This window comes from Amblyraja radiata, chromosome 25, assembly GCF_010909765.2.
Source record: "Amblyraja radiata isolate CabotCenter1 chromosome 25, sAmbRad1.1.pri, whole genome shotgun sequence".
NCBI lineage: Eukaryota > Metazoa > Chordata > Chondrichthyes > Rajiformes > Rajidae > Amblyraja > Amblyraja radiata.
The window spans coordinates 16,635,944-16,653,013 of record NC_045980.1 but is presented as its reverse complement, the minus strand read 5'-3'; the positions used below and the strand labels follow the sequence as shown (position 1 = coordinate 16,653,013).

The window sequence follows — 17,070 nt, the reverse complement described above, 5'->3', positions numbered from 1 at the left end:
GTGTTATAGACCATAGACAATAGGTGCAGGAGTAGGTCATTCGGCCCTTCGAGCCAGCACCGCCATTCAATGTGATCATGGCTGATCATCCCCAATCAGTACCCCGCTCCCGCCTTCTCCCCATATCCCCTGACTCCGCTGTCTTTCAGAGCCCTATCTAGCTCTCTCTTGAAAGTATCCATAGATTCGGCCTCCACCGCCCTCTGAGGTAAATATTTTACTCAGGATTCCAGCTTCTTCAGTTTAGTTTAGTTTCAGTTTAGATTTACAGCATGAAAACAGGCCCTTCGGCCCACCAAGTCCGCACCAACCAGCCATCCCCGTATATATTAGCACTTCCCTACACACACTAGGGACTATTTTACATTTGTACCAAGCCAATTAACCTACAAATCTGTACGTCTTTGGAGTGTGGAAGGAAATCAAAGATTACAGAGATATGCCATGCTCCCCCACCCCAGTTCCTTGTATCTACAGGGAAGGACACTTTGCTTTAGGAGATAGAAAACAGCTGCAGATTAATCAGGAAGGATCGACTGAAAAGTTAATGTAACACATCGGAAAACTTCAAAAGATAACACAACGGAATCACAAGATAGCAATGAAAAACACATTTAAATTTATTATGTATTTATTAAAAACAACATTTATTTACGATTCATCCTCGGGTAGCGATTATCACAGGTTTTTACACACTATTCCTGATGAATTTTCAGGGATAGTTTCATGCCGTTGTCCCCCTACTTTGCTCCTTCCAGTTCATGTAAAACTAGGTCTCGCAACTGGTAGTAATTCATGGGAAATAAAACCTCCGAATCTGTGGACAAAAAGGACGAGCCAGACTTTACTACACAATGTTAAACCTCAATATGTGGAAGTTAATACTGCTAAACATAGAAACATAGAAAATAGGTGCAGGAGTGGGCCATTCGGCCCTTCTAGCCTGCACCACCATTCAATATGATCATGGCTGATCATTCAACTCAGTATCCTGTATCTGCCTTTTCTCCATACCCCCTGATCCCTTTAGCCCCAAGGGCCACATCTAACTCCCTCTTAAATATAGCCAATGAACTGGCCTCAACTACCTTCTGTGGCAGGGAGTTCCAGAGATTCACCACTCTCTGTGTGAAAAATGTTTTTCTCATCTCGGTCCTAAAGGATTTCCCCTTTATCCTTAAACTGTGACCCCTTGTCCTGGACTTCCCCAACATCGGGAACAATCTTCCTGCATCTAGCCTGTCCACCCCCTTAAGAATTTTGTAAGTTTCTATAAGAACCCCCCTCAATCTTCTAAATTCTAGCGAGTACAAGCCGAGTCTATCCAGTCTTTCTTCATATGAAAGTCCTGACATCCCAGGAATCAGTCTGGTGAACCTTCTCTGTACTCCCTCTATGGCAAGAATGTCTTTCCTCAGATTTGGAGACCAAAACTGTACGCAATACTCCAGGTGTGGTCTCACCAAGACCCTGTACAACTGCAGTAGAATCTCCCTGCTCCTATACTCAAATCCCTTTGCTATGAATGCCAACATACCATTCGCTTTCTTCACTGCCTGCTGCACCTGCATGCCTACTTTCAATGACTGGTGTACCATGACACCCAGGTCTCGTTGCATCTCCCCTTTTCCTAATCGGCCACCATTTAGATAATAGTCTACTTTCCTGTTTTTGCCACCAAAGTGGATAACCTCACATAAACGCATGGTTAGTTACCAGATTCTTTCTCCAACTCGACGTCAACCTCATCCTCGATGATCGGCGAGGAGATTTTTATAGGCTTCACATGTCTGGTCAGCTCTGCTCCAGCTATCATGATGTTCACTTTGGGAATACTGGATAAACTGCTTGCAGGACTGAGGATGGGAGATTCCTTCTTCAACTCTGCTAACTGGATTGTCAGCATGTGGAGCTGTAGAAGATCGATTGATTTCCTTTCAATGATGCCTGTAATGAAACAAATATTTGAGCTTCAGTGAACAGCCATCATTGCACCCATAGAAGCTGATATACTTTACAAGTGAAAGATGTAGCATGGAAACAGGCCCACCGCGTCCACGCCGACCGTCGATCGACTGTTAACACTAGTTGGTCAAACAGCATAGAAACCGGATCTTTGATACACGGTGTCATTGATTAAAAGGGGGGAGATAAAAATATTGATAGAAATCATCTCGAGATAGAAAATGTAGCAAGCAATTGTAGCGTCATGCAGTGGGGAAACAGGCCCTTCGGCCCAACTTGCCCATGCTGATCAACATGCCTCATCTACACTAGTCACACCTGCCTGCGTTTGACCCATATCCCTCTGAAACTATCCTATTCATGTACGTTTCTTAAACATTGCGATAATTTCTCCCTCAACTACCTTCTCTGGCAGCTTGTCCATAGAGACAAGTTTGTGTAAAAAAAGTTGCACCTCAGTTTTCTATTAAATTTTTCACCTCTCACCTTAAATAAATTACAACGCATAGTTAATAAAGCATCCAAAATCATCAGCACTCCCCTTCCATCAATAGAATCACTCCATCACAAACGGTCTGTGTCAAGGGTGAAGAAAATCATCTCTGATCCCTCCCACCCAGCTCACCACATCTTCCACCTGCTCCCATCAGGAAGGCGCTACAGCTCACTGTCCGCCAAGACATCTCGATTTTAAAACAGTTTTTACCCACACGCAATCCGAATTCTGAACACACTATGATAACAGCACATATCCTCCCCATGCATGAACTGTATATTGTATGATGTTGTGTTTTATGTTATGTTTGACGGGAATCAGCCTACCTTGTAACATCCTGTACTGAACCTGAATTCCACCAGCTTGACTGTGTGGTCATTAAATAATCTAATCTAATCTAATCTAATCTAATCTAAACCTATGGCCTCTGGTTCTTCATTGTCCTACTCTGGGCAAGAGACTCTGTGTGTCTACCCAATCTATGCCTCTCATGATCTTATACACTTCTATAAGATGACCCCCTCATCCACCTCCTCGCTTATTTAACTTCTCCCTGTAGCTCAGGCCCTGGAATCCTGGCAACACCCTCGTAAATCTATTTTGCACCATTTCCAAGTCCCTACACACTGGGGGTAATTACACAAACCTGCACATTTTGGGAATGCGGGAGGAAACCGGAGAACCCGGATTAAACACATGCAGTTACGGGGAGAACATGCAAACGCCACACAGACAGCACCCGAGGTCGGGATCGAACCCGGGTCTCTGGGTGGCTGTGAGGCAGTGTGTGACTTGGCTGTAACATCTTCTAGATTGTTTTCCCGGTATAGCCATTCCAGACCTGCCAACGTGTGCCTGGGATTTGGGAGAGGCAGAGGTCTGCAGGCTGGGAGATGAATGGGAATTGTGCTGGTTTCTCAGATGACTGGATTTCATGTCCCACCGCACTCCAGGACAGCAGAGTGCTCCAAGGCAGAGTGAACTGCTTGGTCCAAACATTAACTTATGGCAACAAATGAAACCTGGCCTTGAAGCGCCATCTGGTGGGGAGATATCCCACTGCCATCAGTCTGTTCAACAGCAACGACCTATTTTGATGAAGCACTTTCGTTTAGATTGGTTTATTGTCACGTGTACCGTGGTAAAATGAAACGCTTTTTTATTGCGTGCTAGTAAGACAATACATGATTACAATCAAATCATCCACACTGTGCAGGTACAGGATAAAGGGGCTAATGTTTAGTGCAAGATAAAGTCTAGTAGAGTCCGATTAAAGACAGCCCTTGCTGTCTCCTCCCCTTCCCCAGCCCTCGGGCTGTCTCCTCCCATCTCTCAGCCCTCGGGCTCCTCCTCCTTTTTCCTTTCTTCTCCCCGCCACCCCCCATCAGTCTGAAGAAGGGTTTTGGCCCGAAACGTTGCCTATTTCCTTCGCTCCATAGATGCTGCTGCACCCACTGAGTTTCTCCAGCATTGTGTACCTACGATTAAAGATAGTCCGATTCTTCAAAGTGCCACGGACGATATGCTCAATGTTTATCCAGTTTTTGTCCTTCACCTTTACTCTACCTATGTACTGGAATTGAGCTTGATTGTATTTATGTATAGTATTATCTGATTTGTTTGGTTAGCACATAAAACAAAGCTTTTCACTGTACCTCTATACAGATGACAATAATAAACTTAAACTAAGTCCGTTGAGTGTATTTGGAGGGGAGCCTCTTCTGTTTATGGAATAAAGATTGTGTGTTTGGGGATGCTGGTGAAGAGACCTCAGCGAGTTGCAGCAAACGGTTTGTAGGTGATTCATGGTCACGTTGTGTTGGTGGAGAAGGGAGTGGGTATTAGTGATGGACATGCCAGTCAAGGCGGTTGCCCTGACCTGGGTGGTGGCAACATCTTGAGTAATGTTGGAGCTGCACCCATCTTGGCGAGTGCAGATTAGTGCATCCAACTCCGTCCTGTCTTGTAGAATGTAGAGGCAGGGAGTCAGGAGGCGAGATGTACTGCATCTTTATCAGGACTGACATCTCCTCATTGACAATAACAAAAGGTGATGGCTTCTCGACACACTGTGAATGGTGTCCTTGTCTTACAAAGAAATATTAAGATCATTGACCCATCTAGGTTCCGCAGCTAGAATACTGTTTGATTCACCTCCACCCCGTTGCGGACAATTGACTTTGTCTACGGAACTGAGAACTATATTCGGCATTCCATATCTTCAAGTCAAGTCAAGTTTATTTGTCACATACACATACGAGATGTGCAGTGAAATGAAAGTGGCAATGCTCGCGGACTTTTGTGCAAAAGACAAACAACCAAACAACCAAACAAACTATAAACACAATCATAACACACATATTCTTTTACATAATAAATAATGGAAGGAAAAACGTTCAGTAGAGTTAGAAAATCTTCCCTTTTACTCTACCTATTGTACTTGAATATGACTTATGTATAGTATTATCTGATCTGTTTGGATAGTGTGCTGAACAAAGCTCTTCACTGTAGCCCAGCACATGCGGAAATAATAACCCGAACCTAAAAAAAAATTGTGACCTTTAGGTGAAAGGTCATTTCATGGGTCGTTGTCCAATGACACAATGGAGCATCAGTAGAGTGACTGCAGGTGCTGTTTGTATGGAGTTTGCATGTTCTCCCGGTAACCGCTTGGGTTTTCTCCTAGTGCTTCGGTTTGCTCCCCACATTCCAATGACATGCAGGTTTGTAGATTGATTAGTTTCTGTAAACTGTCCCTAGTGTGTTAGATAGAACCAGTGTAGGGGGTGATCGCTGGTCAGCGCGGACTCAGTGGACCAAAGGTCCGCATTGTATCTCTAAATTAAACTAAACAATGATGGAAGTCAACAGGAATTTATAACTTGCTGGTATGCACTTGCCAAGAATACATTGATGTATTAAACAATTATATTTGCTCAATTTTCCTTTAAATTAAAAAATAAAATTTCTAGTGCACATCTCTTACCGTGGGTCAATTCAGTGGTTGGCCTCCATAATTGGATGGTTCCAACTGCCCTCAGACCACCTTAGTGTCCCTATCCACAAGTTCATAAGTCATTGAGGCAGAATTAGGCAATACGGCCCATTGAGTCCACTCCGCCATTCAATCGTGGCTGATCTATTCAAGCCCCATTCTCCTGCCTTCTCCCAATAACCTTTGACACCCTTTACTGATCAAGGGACCTATCAATCTGTCCCACCGCGCAGTGTTCCCAATCTTCCAGACAACTCTCCACTTCCGTGACTGATCAATAGCACCCACCTAAATAATCCAGTGCGTTGAAATTTAAGATCCCATCGTTCCCGCACAATTTCCTCTGGATTGGTGTTAAGTCACAATGTATTTTCTTGGCAAGGGATTCCACGTTGGATTTCAGTTGATCCAGAGCTTTGCTAACATGTATGTACATCCTTTCATATGTATTCGTCTGCTGGGTTGTGTCCTCAAGGGCGTGCTGTGGAAAACAGGCAACGTGCTTTTAGTTTACAACAAGTCAAAGAGTCAAGGGGAAGGGTAGAGAAAATCAAGAGGAAAATAGATTTATTTATTAGCGGCAACAGAATCGGAATGCACCTGTTGGTGGAGTCATGGAGTCGTAGAGTAAAAACATAAAGTGCTGGAGGAACTCAGTATCTGGAGAGGGGATGGACAGAGACCATTCCTTAGACTTGTCTCGACCTGAAACCATCTAGCTATTTCCTCCATTGATGCTGCCTGACCTGCTGAGTTCCTCCAGCACCTTGCTTTTCCCAAGATTCCAACTTCTGCCCTTCCCTGTGCCTCCATAAAGTCATGGAGTCGTACATCTGGTAAACTAGAAGACATTTACCTCGAGCTCCTTGATGAGTTTGTGCATATCTTCCTCGCTCTGGCGACGTTGGTTTTGGATTTGTAATATTTCTTCCTGCACATTTAAAAATGCAAAATTATCAGTGGGTTTAATAATATAATCATTCCAGGTCCAGTAATTAGAATAAGAAATGTGTATTCTATTTTTGCTTCTTAGAAATTCTTTGGTGCCTGTCAAATATTGTCATGGTTGCAATGTGAAATGCTTCCCCTGAGGGCCAACTGTTCTATTGCACATGGTCCAAAGCTTACTGGACTCAAAGGCATTGCCCCTGGGTCTGCTTTCCAGGTCACTGAGTATTCACTGAGAAGAAGGGAGAGTAGGGCATCAAATACTTCCCAGTATTCATGCTCACTCATTCCTTCTTCTCCCCGCTCCTGTCGTACAAGGTACTGAACCTTGAAAGCGCGCAGGAACAGCTTTTTCCCCCTCTGTTATCAGGTTTCTGAACAGTCCTTCCATAAGCTAGGTTACCGTCTGATTCATCTCTATCCCATTGTGGACATTGGGCTTTGTCCAACAATTGATGCGCTACCATGCTAAGAACTATATTCTGCACTCTGTACCTTGCCCTTTGTTTTGGACTTTGGACTTTAGAGATACAGCGTGGAAACAAGCCCTTTGGCCCACTGAGTCCACGCAGACCCCATACACTAATACTATCCTACACCCCAGGGACAATTTTTACCAAAGCCAATTAACCAACCAACCTGCACGTCTTTAAAGCACGAGAGGACATCGCAGCATCCGGAGAAAACCCACCACTGGTCGGCCACAGGGAGAACGTACAAACTCTGTACAGACAGCACATGTAATCAGGATCAAACCCAGGTCTCTGGCACTGTAGGACAGCAACTCTACCACTGCACCACTATGCCGCCCCTTACGTATTGTGCTTGAAATTGAACTGATTGTATTTATGTGTGGTATACGTGTGGTATACGTGTGGTCTATCTGAACCGTTTGGTTAGCATGCAGAATAAAGCATTTCATTGTACCTCAGTATACATGACATTAATAAACCTAAACCTATGGGATTTGGATTGGTTCATTGAAAGGGCAGTGGGATCTCATCGGAATCAGCCTCGAGAGCAGCATTTCCCAACATTGCAACCAAGTCATGAGGGTTACCAGGTTTATAAATGCAGTCGTAAAGACCATTGGCAGCGTAATACTAGCTTGATTCTTTTTACTCTGCAGGTTAATTATTCTCAGCATTGTACCTCTTGTTTATACAATGAGATTTAAAATTAATCCATGTACTTGCACACAGTGGAGAGACGTGTTTAACCCTTACAATACAATATAACATGTTGCCTAAATACAGACTACATTATTTTGGGGGTGCAGATACCTTGCGTGGGATCATGACCTGGGGCAGCTTGGCCAAGATTGTGCTGGGAGGAGAAGGCACAAGGCACTGCAGTAAGTCCGTGGGTCAGGCAGCATCTCCGGAGTAAAGAAATAGGTGATGTTTCAGGTTGGAACCCTTCTCCAGAGATACTACCTGACCCGCTGAGTTACTCCAGCATTTTGTGCCTATTTTTGGTCATAGACCAGCATCTTCCGACACATCCTGTGCTGGGAGAGATGGCAGTGGGATTGCACGCTGCTGTGTTTCATGACTGATCAATGCTCCAAAGGCAAGTCTGCTGTTCAGGTAAAACCTCCTCAAGTTCGACCAATACATGAGCTGCAAGGGTCTTGCATCTGCAAGCGTGGTCCTCATCCTAGAAGGGTTACGTTTTGTTTAGTTTAAGTATAGAAATACATCATGGAAGCAGGCGCTTCGGCCCACCGTGTCCACACCGACCATCTGATCACCTGTTTACACCAGCACTATGTTGTCCCACTTTCTCATCCACTCCCTGCACACTAAGGGCAATTTACAGAGGCCAATTAACCTACAAACTTGCAGGTGTTTGGGATTTGGGAGGAAACCTTCGCGGTGACAGGGAGAACGTGCAAACTCCACACAGATAGCACCCAAGTTCGGGATCAAACCCGGGTCTCTGGGCTGTGAGGCAGCAGCGCTACCTGCTGCACCACTGTACCGCCCACGTATAACACAATTTATGTATAACAGAAATTAAAATGATGGAAGAATTCTCCATTAGAAAACAGTGCACGTCCAGATCTGAAAGGGGACTTCTTGAAGTGGACTTCACCCTGCAACCAAATTTCAGAGGTGACATTGTTGAACAGTGTACATAAATGTGTGCATGGGCAATATTGTGCAGATTTCTGTCGTGACATATCCTTTCATGTATATGATCAGGTTTCTTGTTCAGAAAACGCAAATGTTCTATTATATACAGCAAGACCAAAGATCAAAACTGACACCACTACATATAGAACATGGTTTGCATGCTGCCCATTACGCAGGCAGTGATTTAAATTAAAAACAACGATTAATAGAAGTTAATTATTTAACTTCTATTACTAGGCACAATACAATCTTGCTCCATCACCCATGCTATTAATTTCAGAAGAAAATTCATCTCAAAGCAGTGACAATTTACCATGTCTGGCTTCAGCAAGGGCAGCAAACTGGTAGAGATGCTCCCTAACTGTGCCAGAGATGTGGGTTCCATCCTGACCTCGAGTGGTGATGTGTGTGTTTGCACGTTCTCCCTGTGACCCCTTGGGTTTCCTTAGGCTGCTCTGGTTTCCTCCCGCATCCCAAAGGCGTGCACGTTTGTAGGTTTCCTGACCTCGGTAAAATTGCCCCTAGTGTGTAGGGAATTGTTGCGAAAGTGGAATGGCATAGGACGATTATGAACCAGTTGATCGATGACCGGCATGGACTTGGTGGGCATCGTCTGAATCAAAGTACAAAGGACACAATCTGACAAAACCTTGTTGCACATATAATTCACTAATGAAATATCCTACAGCCTCTAGATTATAGCTAACTGCAATATTTCTGTGAAACCAAGTGTAACAAATATTCCAATAAATTAAAAATATTAAAGAGGGGAAAGCAATTCAGTGCGAGATCAAAGTCACACTGGACACAGCTGCTATTATCTGTGATGATGAAGCAATTCAACATTATTCATTCAATGTTGTACAATTCTATTTCACAAACCTTAACATTCTGTATCTTCTCTTGCTTGTGTTCCAGTTGAATATTAATTTCATTTATAAAATTGAACAGTGCATAATTTTTCTCTTCTGTGGCAATAAACTCACCACCCAAACTGTAAAGATTGTCTCTGCCAGTCAAATGTCTAAGTTGATTATACACTTCCTCATATGCCTCGTATTCAATTTCCTGAGCAGTTTTCTTACTAATCTTATCCAGAGAATGATCTGAAAACAAAATGCACAAAAAAATGTTTCTTTTATTGAGGTTATTTGCCCAAATGCGTATTTTAATTTCTCAGTCGACACACATGGTAACTGGCCCTTTGGCCCGCGTCAACTATCGATCACCCGTTCCTACTAGTTCAATGATTTTTTAAATTTCAAAATAGAATTTATTCAAGTAATAAATATATACAATACGTGAACCGTGTGAAAAATTCATCCAACATTTTCGGAGGCTATACAAATTGTTCAATACAGTTTATACATTTTTCAAATTCCACATGTCATCCCACTTTCTCATCCACTCCCTACACACCAGGGGAAATTTACAATTAACCTACAAACCCACACATCTTTGGGACATGGGAGGAAACCAGATCACACGGAGGAAACCCACATAGTCGCAGAGAGAATGTGCGAACTCCATACGCAGACATTACCCGAGGTCTGGACCAAACCCGGGTCTCTGGTGGATAGGAAAGGTTTCAAGGGATATGAGCTCGGCATGGGGAAATGGGACCAGCTTAGATGGGGCATTTTGGTCAGCGCAGACGAGCTCGGCTGAAGGGCCTGCTTCCATACGATATGACTATGACGTAGATGTTACTTCAACAGTATCTCCCTTCCCCGTTTATCCTACAAACGAGACAGAAAAGAGGCGGGAAGTCATATGGAAATTACTACCATCAACCGCACTCCTACATTGCACCTCTCTAACACGGACATATAGAAGTCCATCTTGTACTGGGGACTTCCCAGCATCATTTGGCGTTCAATTTGGTACCATAACTGGAGCTTAGTGAAATAAAACCCATCACAACTTACTGAGGTCAAACAGGTCCAGCTGAAGAAAGGCCCCGACACAAAACGTCACCTATCCTTTTTCTCCAGAGATGCTGTCTGGCCCGTTGAGTTACTCCAGCACTTTGTGTCTATATCCAGCCAGAATTATCCACAAGCAAAATTAGCAAAGAATCTAGACACCGATTAGAAGCAATGCTCCACTATCCACCAGATGTTACAGCAATACACAAAGTGCTGGAGGAACTCAATGAGTCAGGACTCAGGAGGCATCTGTGGAGGGAACGGACAGGTCGTGAAACCTTTCTCAGAGTGGATATTATACCTCATCTTATTTTAACAGATACATTCATAATTATAGAGTCATACAGTGTGGAAACAAGCCCTTCAGCCCAACTTTCCCCACACTGACCAACATGCCCCATCTACACTAGTCCCACCTGCTGGCATTTGGCCCACATCCCTCTAAACCTATCATATCCATGTACCTGTCTAAATGTTTCATAAACGTTGCAATTGTACCTGCCTCAACTACCTGCCCCGGCAGCTCGTTCCATACCCCACCACCCTTTGTGTAAATAAAGTTACCCCTCAGGTTCCTAGTTAATGTTTCCCCCTCACCTGAAACCTATGTCCTCTGGTTCTCGGGGCAAGAGACTGTCTGATTGCCCGATCTATTCCTCTCATGATTTTGTACACCTCTATAAGATCACCCCTCATCCTCCTGCACTCCAAGGGATAGATTCCCAGCATGTTCAACTTCTCCCGATCGTCACTATAGTCTTTTAAACTTTACTCATGCTGATAGTCTACCTTCTTTCGAAAACTGTCGAAATTTAATCAGGATGAAGTCCTTGAGTTTTGTCTCGTGATCAATAACACGCATCAGTTCCTTTATTTCTGTGTTGTACAGCAGGATATCTTTTGCACTTCGTTCCTTCACTGCATGTATTCTAGTTTCTGCCTCCATCCTGGGAAGGAGAAACATTCACTTATTTTTAGAACAATCTGAGACACTAACGAAATCGTGCAGATCATAAATTGTTCAACAATTGTGCGCAGTCCTAGTTTTGAGTGGCATTGCTATTGGAGTCCTTCTTTCCAACAGGTTTTAATCACAGCGAAGCTGGCAAGGAGAATTGTCCTTTCAAAGGCCGTTTAGTATAGTTTAGCTTAGAGATACAGCATGGAAACAGGCCCTTCGGCCCTCCGAGTGCGTGCCAACTATCAATCACCCTAATCACTTCACACTAATGTAATAAGAAGGAACTAAAGATGCTGGTTTATACCAAAGATAGACACAAGGCACTGGAATAACTCAGCAGGTCAGGCAACATCTCTGGAGAAAACGGATAGGTGATGTTTCAGGTCGAGACCCTTCTTCAGACTGACTGAAGGGTAACAACCCTAAATATCCCCTATTCGTTTTCTCCAGAGATGCTGCCCGACCCACTGAGTTACTTCTGCACTTTGTGTCTACCTGTTCACACTAGTTCCATGTTATCCCACTTTCTTATCTCCTCCCTACTTATTATGGGCAATTTTACAAAATCCAATTAAATTACAAACACATAGGGCTAATGGAAATAGCTTAGATGGGCCATGTTGGTTAGCATGTATGGGTTGGGCCGAAGGGGCTGCTTTCGTGCGCAATGGTTCTATGAATTTATCTTTGGGATGCGGGAGGAAATTGGACCACCCAGTGGAAATCTGCATGGTCGCAGGGAGAATGTGCAAACTCCACACAGACAGCAGCCAAGATCAGGATTGAATCTGGGTCTCTGGTGCTGTGAGGCAGATGGTAGAGCTATTGGGCAGTGTTATGGTTACTAGGTCGTCATGGGCTACAGCTCAAATGCAGGCAAATGGGACCAGCCGAATGTACCAACTCAGTCAGCATGGACGAGATGGGCCGAAGGGCCAATTTCCACGCTGTACAGCTCTAGGACTGTCAGGAGGGTCGGACATAATTTCTGTTTTAGGGGACCCTGAATGATTTATTTTCAGAAATAAGGCAGTGTGAAAAATATACATTGCCTAGATGCGCTGGGATGCATCCTCAGTGATGTGACCTGGGGTCATCGGGTGATTCGGGTCTCCCAACATCAGACACCCTCGCCCAGGCGACCCAGCCAGGGCTGATAAAGCCCCGACTTGCGCCCCAGCAGGAACCGCCCACGGATCAGCCGTCTTAATAACTACTCTGCAGGGGTTGGGAGATTATAGTGCGTGGAGGGACTGGGCTCTGTGGGGTGAGTCCCGGCCGGGCTCCTCCTGCGTCTCACCAGGTTCAAGGCCTGTGCGCTGCACCTCTTTCTCCTTCTCCGAGCATTTCATTCTCGCCCGATGGATTTTTAGGCCATGGTGGTTCAATAGGCCTTTCCGTAGCTTTATTGGGTGACTTTCTCACGAAAGACACCGACTGGTGGTGCTAACCCAGCCTTTCCCGGGTGCCGTCTTTCCGTGCCGTCAACTGTCTCTCCAGTAGTCACCAAACTATTCTTGGTTTGTCACCCAGTCTATTCCTAGATGCCACTGGTTGAGCCAGACTTCAGTGTGAAAAATATACATCTTCTAGATGCGCTGGGACACATCCTCAGTCATGTGACCTGGGGTCATCGGGTGTTTCGGGTCTCACAACATCAGACACCCTCGCCCAGGTGACCTTTAACCTACAAGAGAAGACCATTGTATAAATATTCCCTATGCTGCTCGACCCACTGAATTCTTCCAGCAGATTGTATATTGCTACAGATTCCAGGGACTACAAAGTGTTGTCTCTCCACCTTTGCTATAAAACGTTTCTCACTGGTTTGTACCAGTAATTCTAAACGTTATAGTACCCACTTTCTGGCATCAAGTAGCAGGTGTGCGGAAGGAAAGAAATAAGGTCAAATCATTTCCAACTCTGTCACCTTCTTTAGTTCAGCTCCTGAAGAACAGAATTCCTGCTGTGTCTCTATGTTCCGACTCCCCCCGGTGGCATTGGTTAGAAGTGCAGAGCCGAGATTATCTTGATCGGTATAAACAGGGAACTTCTTCTGCACAATGAATGGGGCAGCGGTAGAGTTGCTGCCTAACAGCGCCAGAGACCCGCATTCAGTCCTGACCTCAGGTGCTGTCTGTACGGAGTTGACACGTTCTCCCTGTGACCACGTAGGTTTTCACTGGGTGCTCCAGTTTCCTCCCACACTCCAAAGACGTGCAGATTTGTAGGTTAATTGGCTTCTGTAAATTGTCCCTAGTATGTATGATATAACTAGTGTATGGGTGATCGATGGTAGGTGTGGACTCGGTGATTCCGTACACTAGTTCTATCCTACACACTAGAATGTACAAACCTCATACAGACAGCACCCGAGGTCAGGATCGAACCCAGGTCTCCGGCGCTGTAAGGCAGCAACTCGCCGCTGCGCCACTGTACCTCCCACATGCTCAAAACCAGGAACCTCACTCCCTGCAAAGGTGTTCAGCGAAACGATCACCGAGCCTGCACTTGGTCTTGTTTGATCACCACTTTCCACTTTCCACAGAGACCGTTCCCTCCACAACTCCCTGGTTAACTCGTCCCTTCCCACCCAAACAAACCCCCTCCCCAGGTACCTTCCCCTGCAACCGCAGAAGATGCAACACCTGTCCCTATACCTCCTCCCTCAACTCCGTCCAAGAACCCCAACAGTTTTTTCAGGTGAGGCAGAGGTTCACTTGCACCTCCTCCAACCTCATCTACTGTAACCACTGTTCCAGGTGTGGACTCCTTTATATCGGCGAGACCAAGCGCAGGCTCAGCAATCGGTTTATATCTCTCATTTCCCTTTCCCCTAACTCTCCAGTCTGCAGGAGGGTCTCGACCCAAAAAGTCACCAATTGCTTTCCTCCGGAGATGCTGCCTGACCTGCTGAGTTACTCCAGCTTTTCGGGTCTATCTTTTAAGTCATACTTGGGCACCCTTTTCTGTTTCTCGTTTTCTCTGCAGCGAAGAATTGGAAATGTTTCCATGCTCGAATTCTCATCACTGTTTTGACTGAAAGCCAAGAGTAAGTGAAACAGGCGGCGCAGTGATGCAGCGGTAGAGCTGCTGCCTCACAGCGCCAGAGACCCTGGTACAATCCCTACTTCAGGAGCTGTCTTTGTGGAGTTTGCACATTGTCCATGTGGTCGCATGGGTTTCCTCCAGGTGCTCCCATATCCCAAAGACGTGCAAGCTTGTTGGTTACTTGGCCCTTATAAATTACCCCTAGTGTGTCTGGAGTGGATGTGAAATTGGGATAACCAGGGGCCACAGTTTAAGAATAATGTGTAGGCCATTTAGAACGGAGATGAGGAAAAACCTTTTCACCCAGAGAATTGTGAATCTGTGGAATTCTCCGCCTCAGAAGGCAGCGGAGGCCAATTCTCTGGATGCTTTCAAGAGAGAGTTAAGGGCCTGTCCCACTAGAGCGTCATTTGCGCGTCATGCAGATGGTGCGTGAAGATTTTGTACATCCCAAAATCCTGGGAAGCCGCACGCAACCGCACGTCACTCCCTACGTCACCACGCACCATGTGTCGTGACGCGTAAATGATGTCGCGTAAATTACGCGCAAATTACGCCCAAGATAGAGCTCTTAAAGATAGCGGAGTCAAGGGATATGGTGAGAAGGCAGGAACGGAATACTGATTGTGGACAATCAGCCATGATCACATTGAATGGTGATGCTGGCTCGAAGGGCCGAATGACCTACTCCTGCACCTATTGTCTATTGTCTATAACATAGAATTAGTGTAAATGAGTGATTAATGATGGATATGGACTTAGTTGGCTGAATGGCCTGTTTCCATACTGTATCTTTAAACTAGACATAATTACTATTCAGATTGACATCACTGGTCCTTTCTGCCATTTAAGCACTGATGTGGCTGCAATTGACACTCAAAAGGCTGAATTGGACTTTAGTTTTGCATGATAGGTGCAGCTATTTAAAAGAACATGCTGATATTTCTTATCAATCAGCGATTGATCAAACAAATACTCACCGTTGGTCATAAGCTTGTACAGACTCCTCAACTATTTCTTTCATTATTTTCTTTTGTTCTTGGAGTTTTGTGCTAAGTTTGTTGTATAGTTTGGTGTAGATCTCTTTATTAATTCTCAGAACATTAATTTCTTCACGGAGCTTGCAATTTTCCGTCAGTATGGAGTTAAACTTTATTGTCGACTGAAAAACAAAGTGCTAAATTTGTCAAAACTTACAAAATACTTTCTGAAAGACCATTCAGACGATACAAGGCAAATAATGAACATAGACTGGATTTTAAAGATTATTCCTTGCTCTGGTCAACATAAACGGCACAGCACTGGAACAGGCCATTCAGCCCACAATGTCTGTGCCAAACCAGATCCCAAAATGAATTAAATCTCATCTACCTGCACATGACCCATATCCCTCCATTCCCTGTATATCCGTGTGCCTATCTAAAAGCTTCTTATTGTATCTACCTGCACCACCATTCCCTGCAGCACATTTTTACACACTTTTGTAACATTTAACAACACACCTTTGGCAAATAATAGTTGAAGTAGTTAATGTTTGCTGACTTATAAGATTAATGGTTCCTTCTCATTTCATGTTTACATATATATAACTTATAGGTATAACTTAATGATCGCAATAACATTTCATTTTAGTGAAGAATGAGTCACAGAAATAGGTGTTCCTTGCTTTTAATATTACATCGCACATCATCTGACAAAGGTTATTTTACTCTTCCAAATGGGAGACGTGACTGTATGCTTAGATACAATTGGAGCTTCAAGACTAACTAATTAACGCAGGCAGAGGAAGTTCATGTCATAGGAGCAGAATTAGGCCATTCGGCCCATCGAGTCTACTCCGCCATTCAATCGTGGCTGATCTATCTTTCCCTCTCAACCCCCATTTTCCAGCCTTCTCCCCATAACCCCTGACTAATCAAGAATCTGTCAACCTCCACCTTAAAAATACCCAATGACTTGACCTAGATAGTAGTTGGTGGCAATGAATTCCATGGGAAGCAGGCGAGCTTCCTAAAGAAACGGTGAATGATTTACCTGAGGATATTGACTAGGGAGTCTGATAAATGATTATACAAAGAGGACGGGATGAAGGTAATGACCAAGTAGAAACACATCATGGATTTCTTAATTAAAGTGGCGAGAAGAGTTTGGATTTGATGCAAGTTTGAGGATTGTAAATTCAATGTACTGGTTGAAGAGAACATGCTGACCTTTCAGTCCTGGGCCTCCTCCATTGCCACTTGAAATTGGAGGAACAGCACTTCATATTTCTCTTGGGTAGTTTCCAACCCAGCGGTATGAACATTGAATTCTCTAATTTTAAATAACTTCTACTTACACTCCCCTCACACTCCCCCCCCCCCCCCCCACCCCCCCCCCCCCCCCCCCCTAATTCTCCACATTGAGATCACACCATCCCAAGCCCGCAATGGGCTTACCAGGCACTGCCCTGCTTGAGGTCATTTGTGGCTGGCTCCGATTGGCCCTCGTCTTTTCTCACCTCCAGCTCGTCACCCCCTCCCCACCCCCGTCTTTCAGTCTGAAGAAGGGGCCCGACCCAAAACATCACCATCCTTTTTTCTCCAGAG

General features: G+C 44.7%; 1 protein-coding gene across 1 annotated transcript in view; it reads right to left on the bottom strand.

The window, feature by feature from the left end:
* Positions 1–635: 635 nt before the first annotated feature.
* ccdc63 (coiled-coil domain containing 63) overlaps positions 636–17,070 on the bottom strand; it is a 37,740-nt gene continuing 21,305 nt past the window's right edge. The window contains exons 4-11 of the mRNA XM_033043024.1: positions 15,463–15,644; positions 11,260–11,417; positions 9,425–9,648; positions 7,221–7,287; positions 6,313–6,503; positions 5,745–5,937; positions 1,717–1,947; positions 636–817 (exon numbers count right to left, since the gene is read on the bottom strand). Coding sequence (XP_032898915.1) covers positions 741–817; positions 1,717–1,947; positions 5,745–5,937; positions 6,313–6,503; positions 7,221–7,287; positions 9,425–9,648; positions 11,260–11,417; positions 15,463–15,644 — 1,323 coding nt within the window. The 3' untranslated portion in view covers positions 636–740. The remainder of the gene's footprint in view (positions 818–1,716; positions 1,948–5,744; positions 5,938–6,312; positions 6,504–7,220; positions 7,288–9,424; positions 9,649–11,259; positions 11,418–15,462; positions 15,645–17,070) is intronic.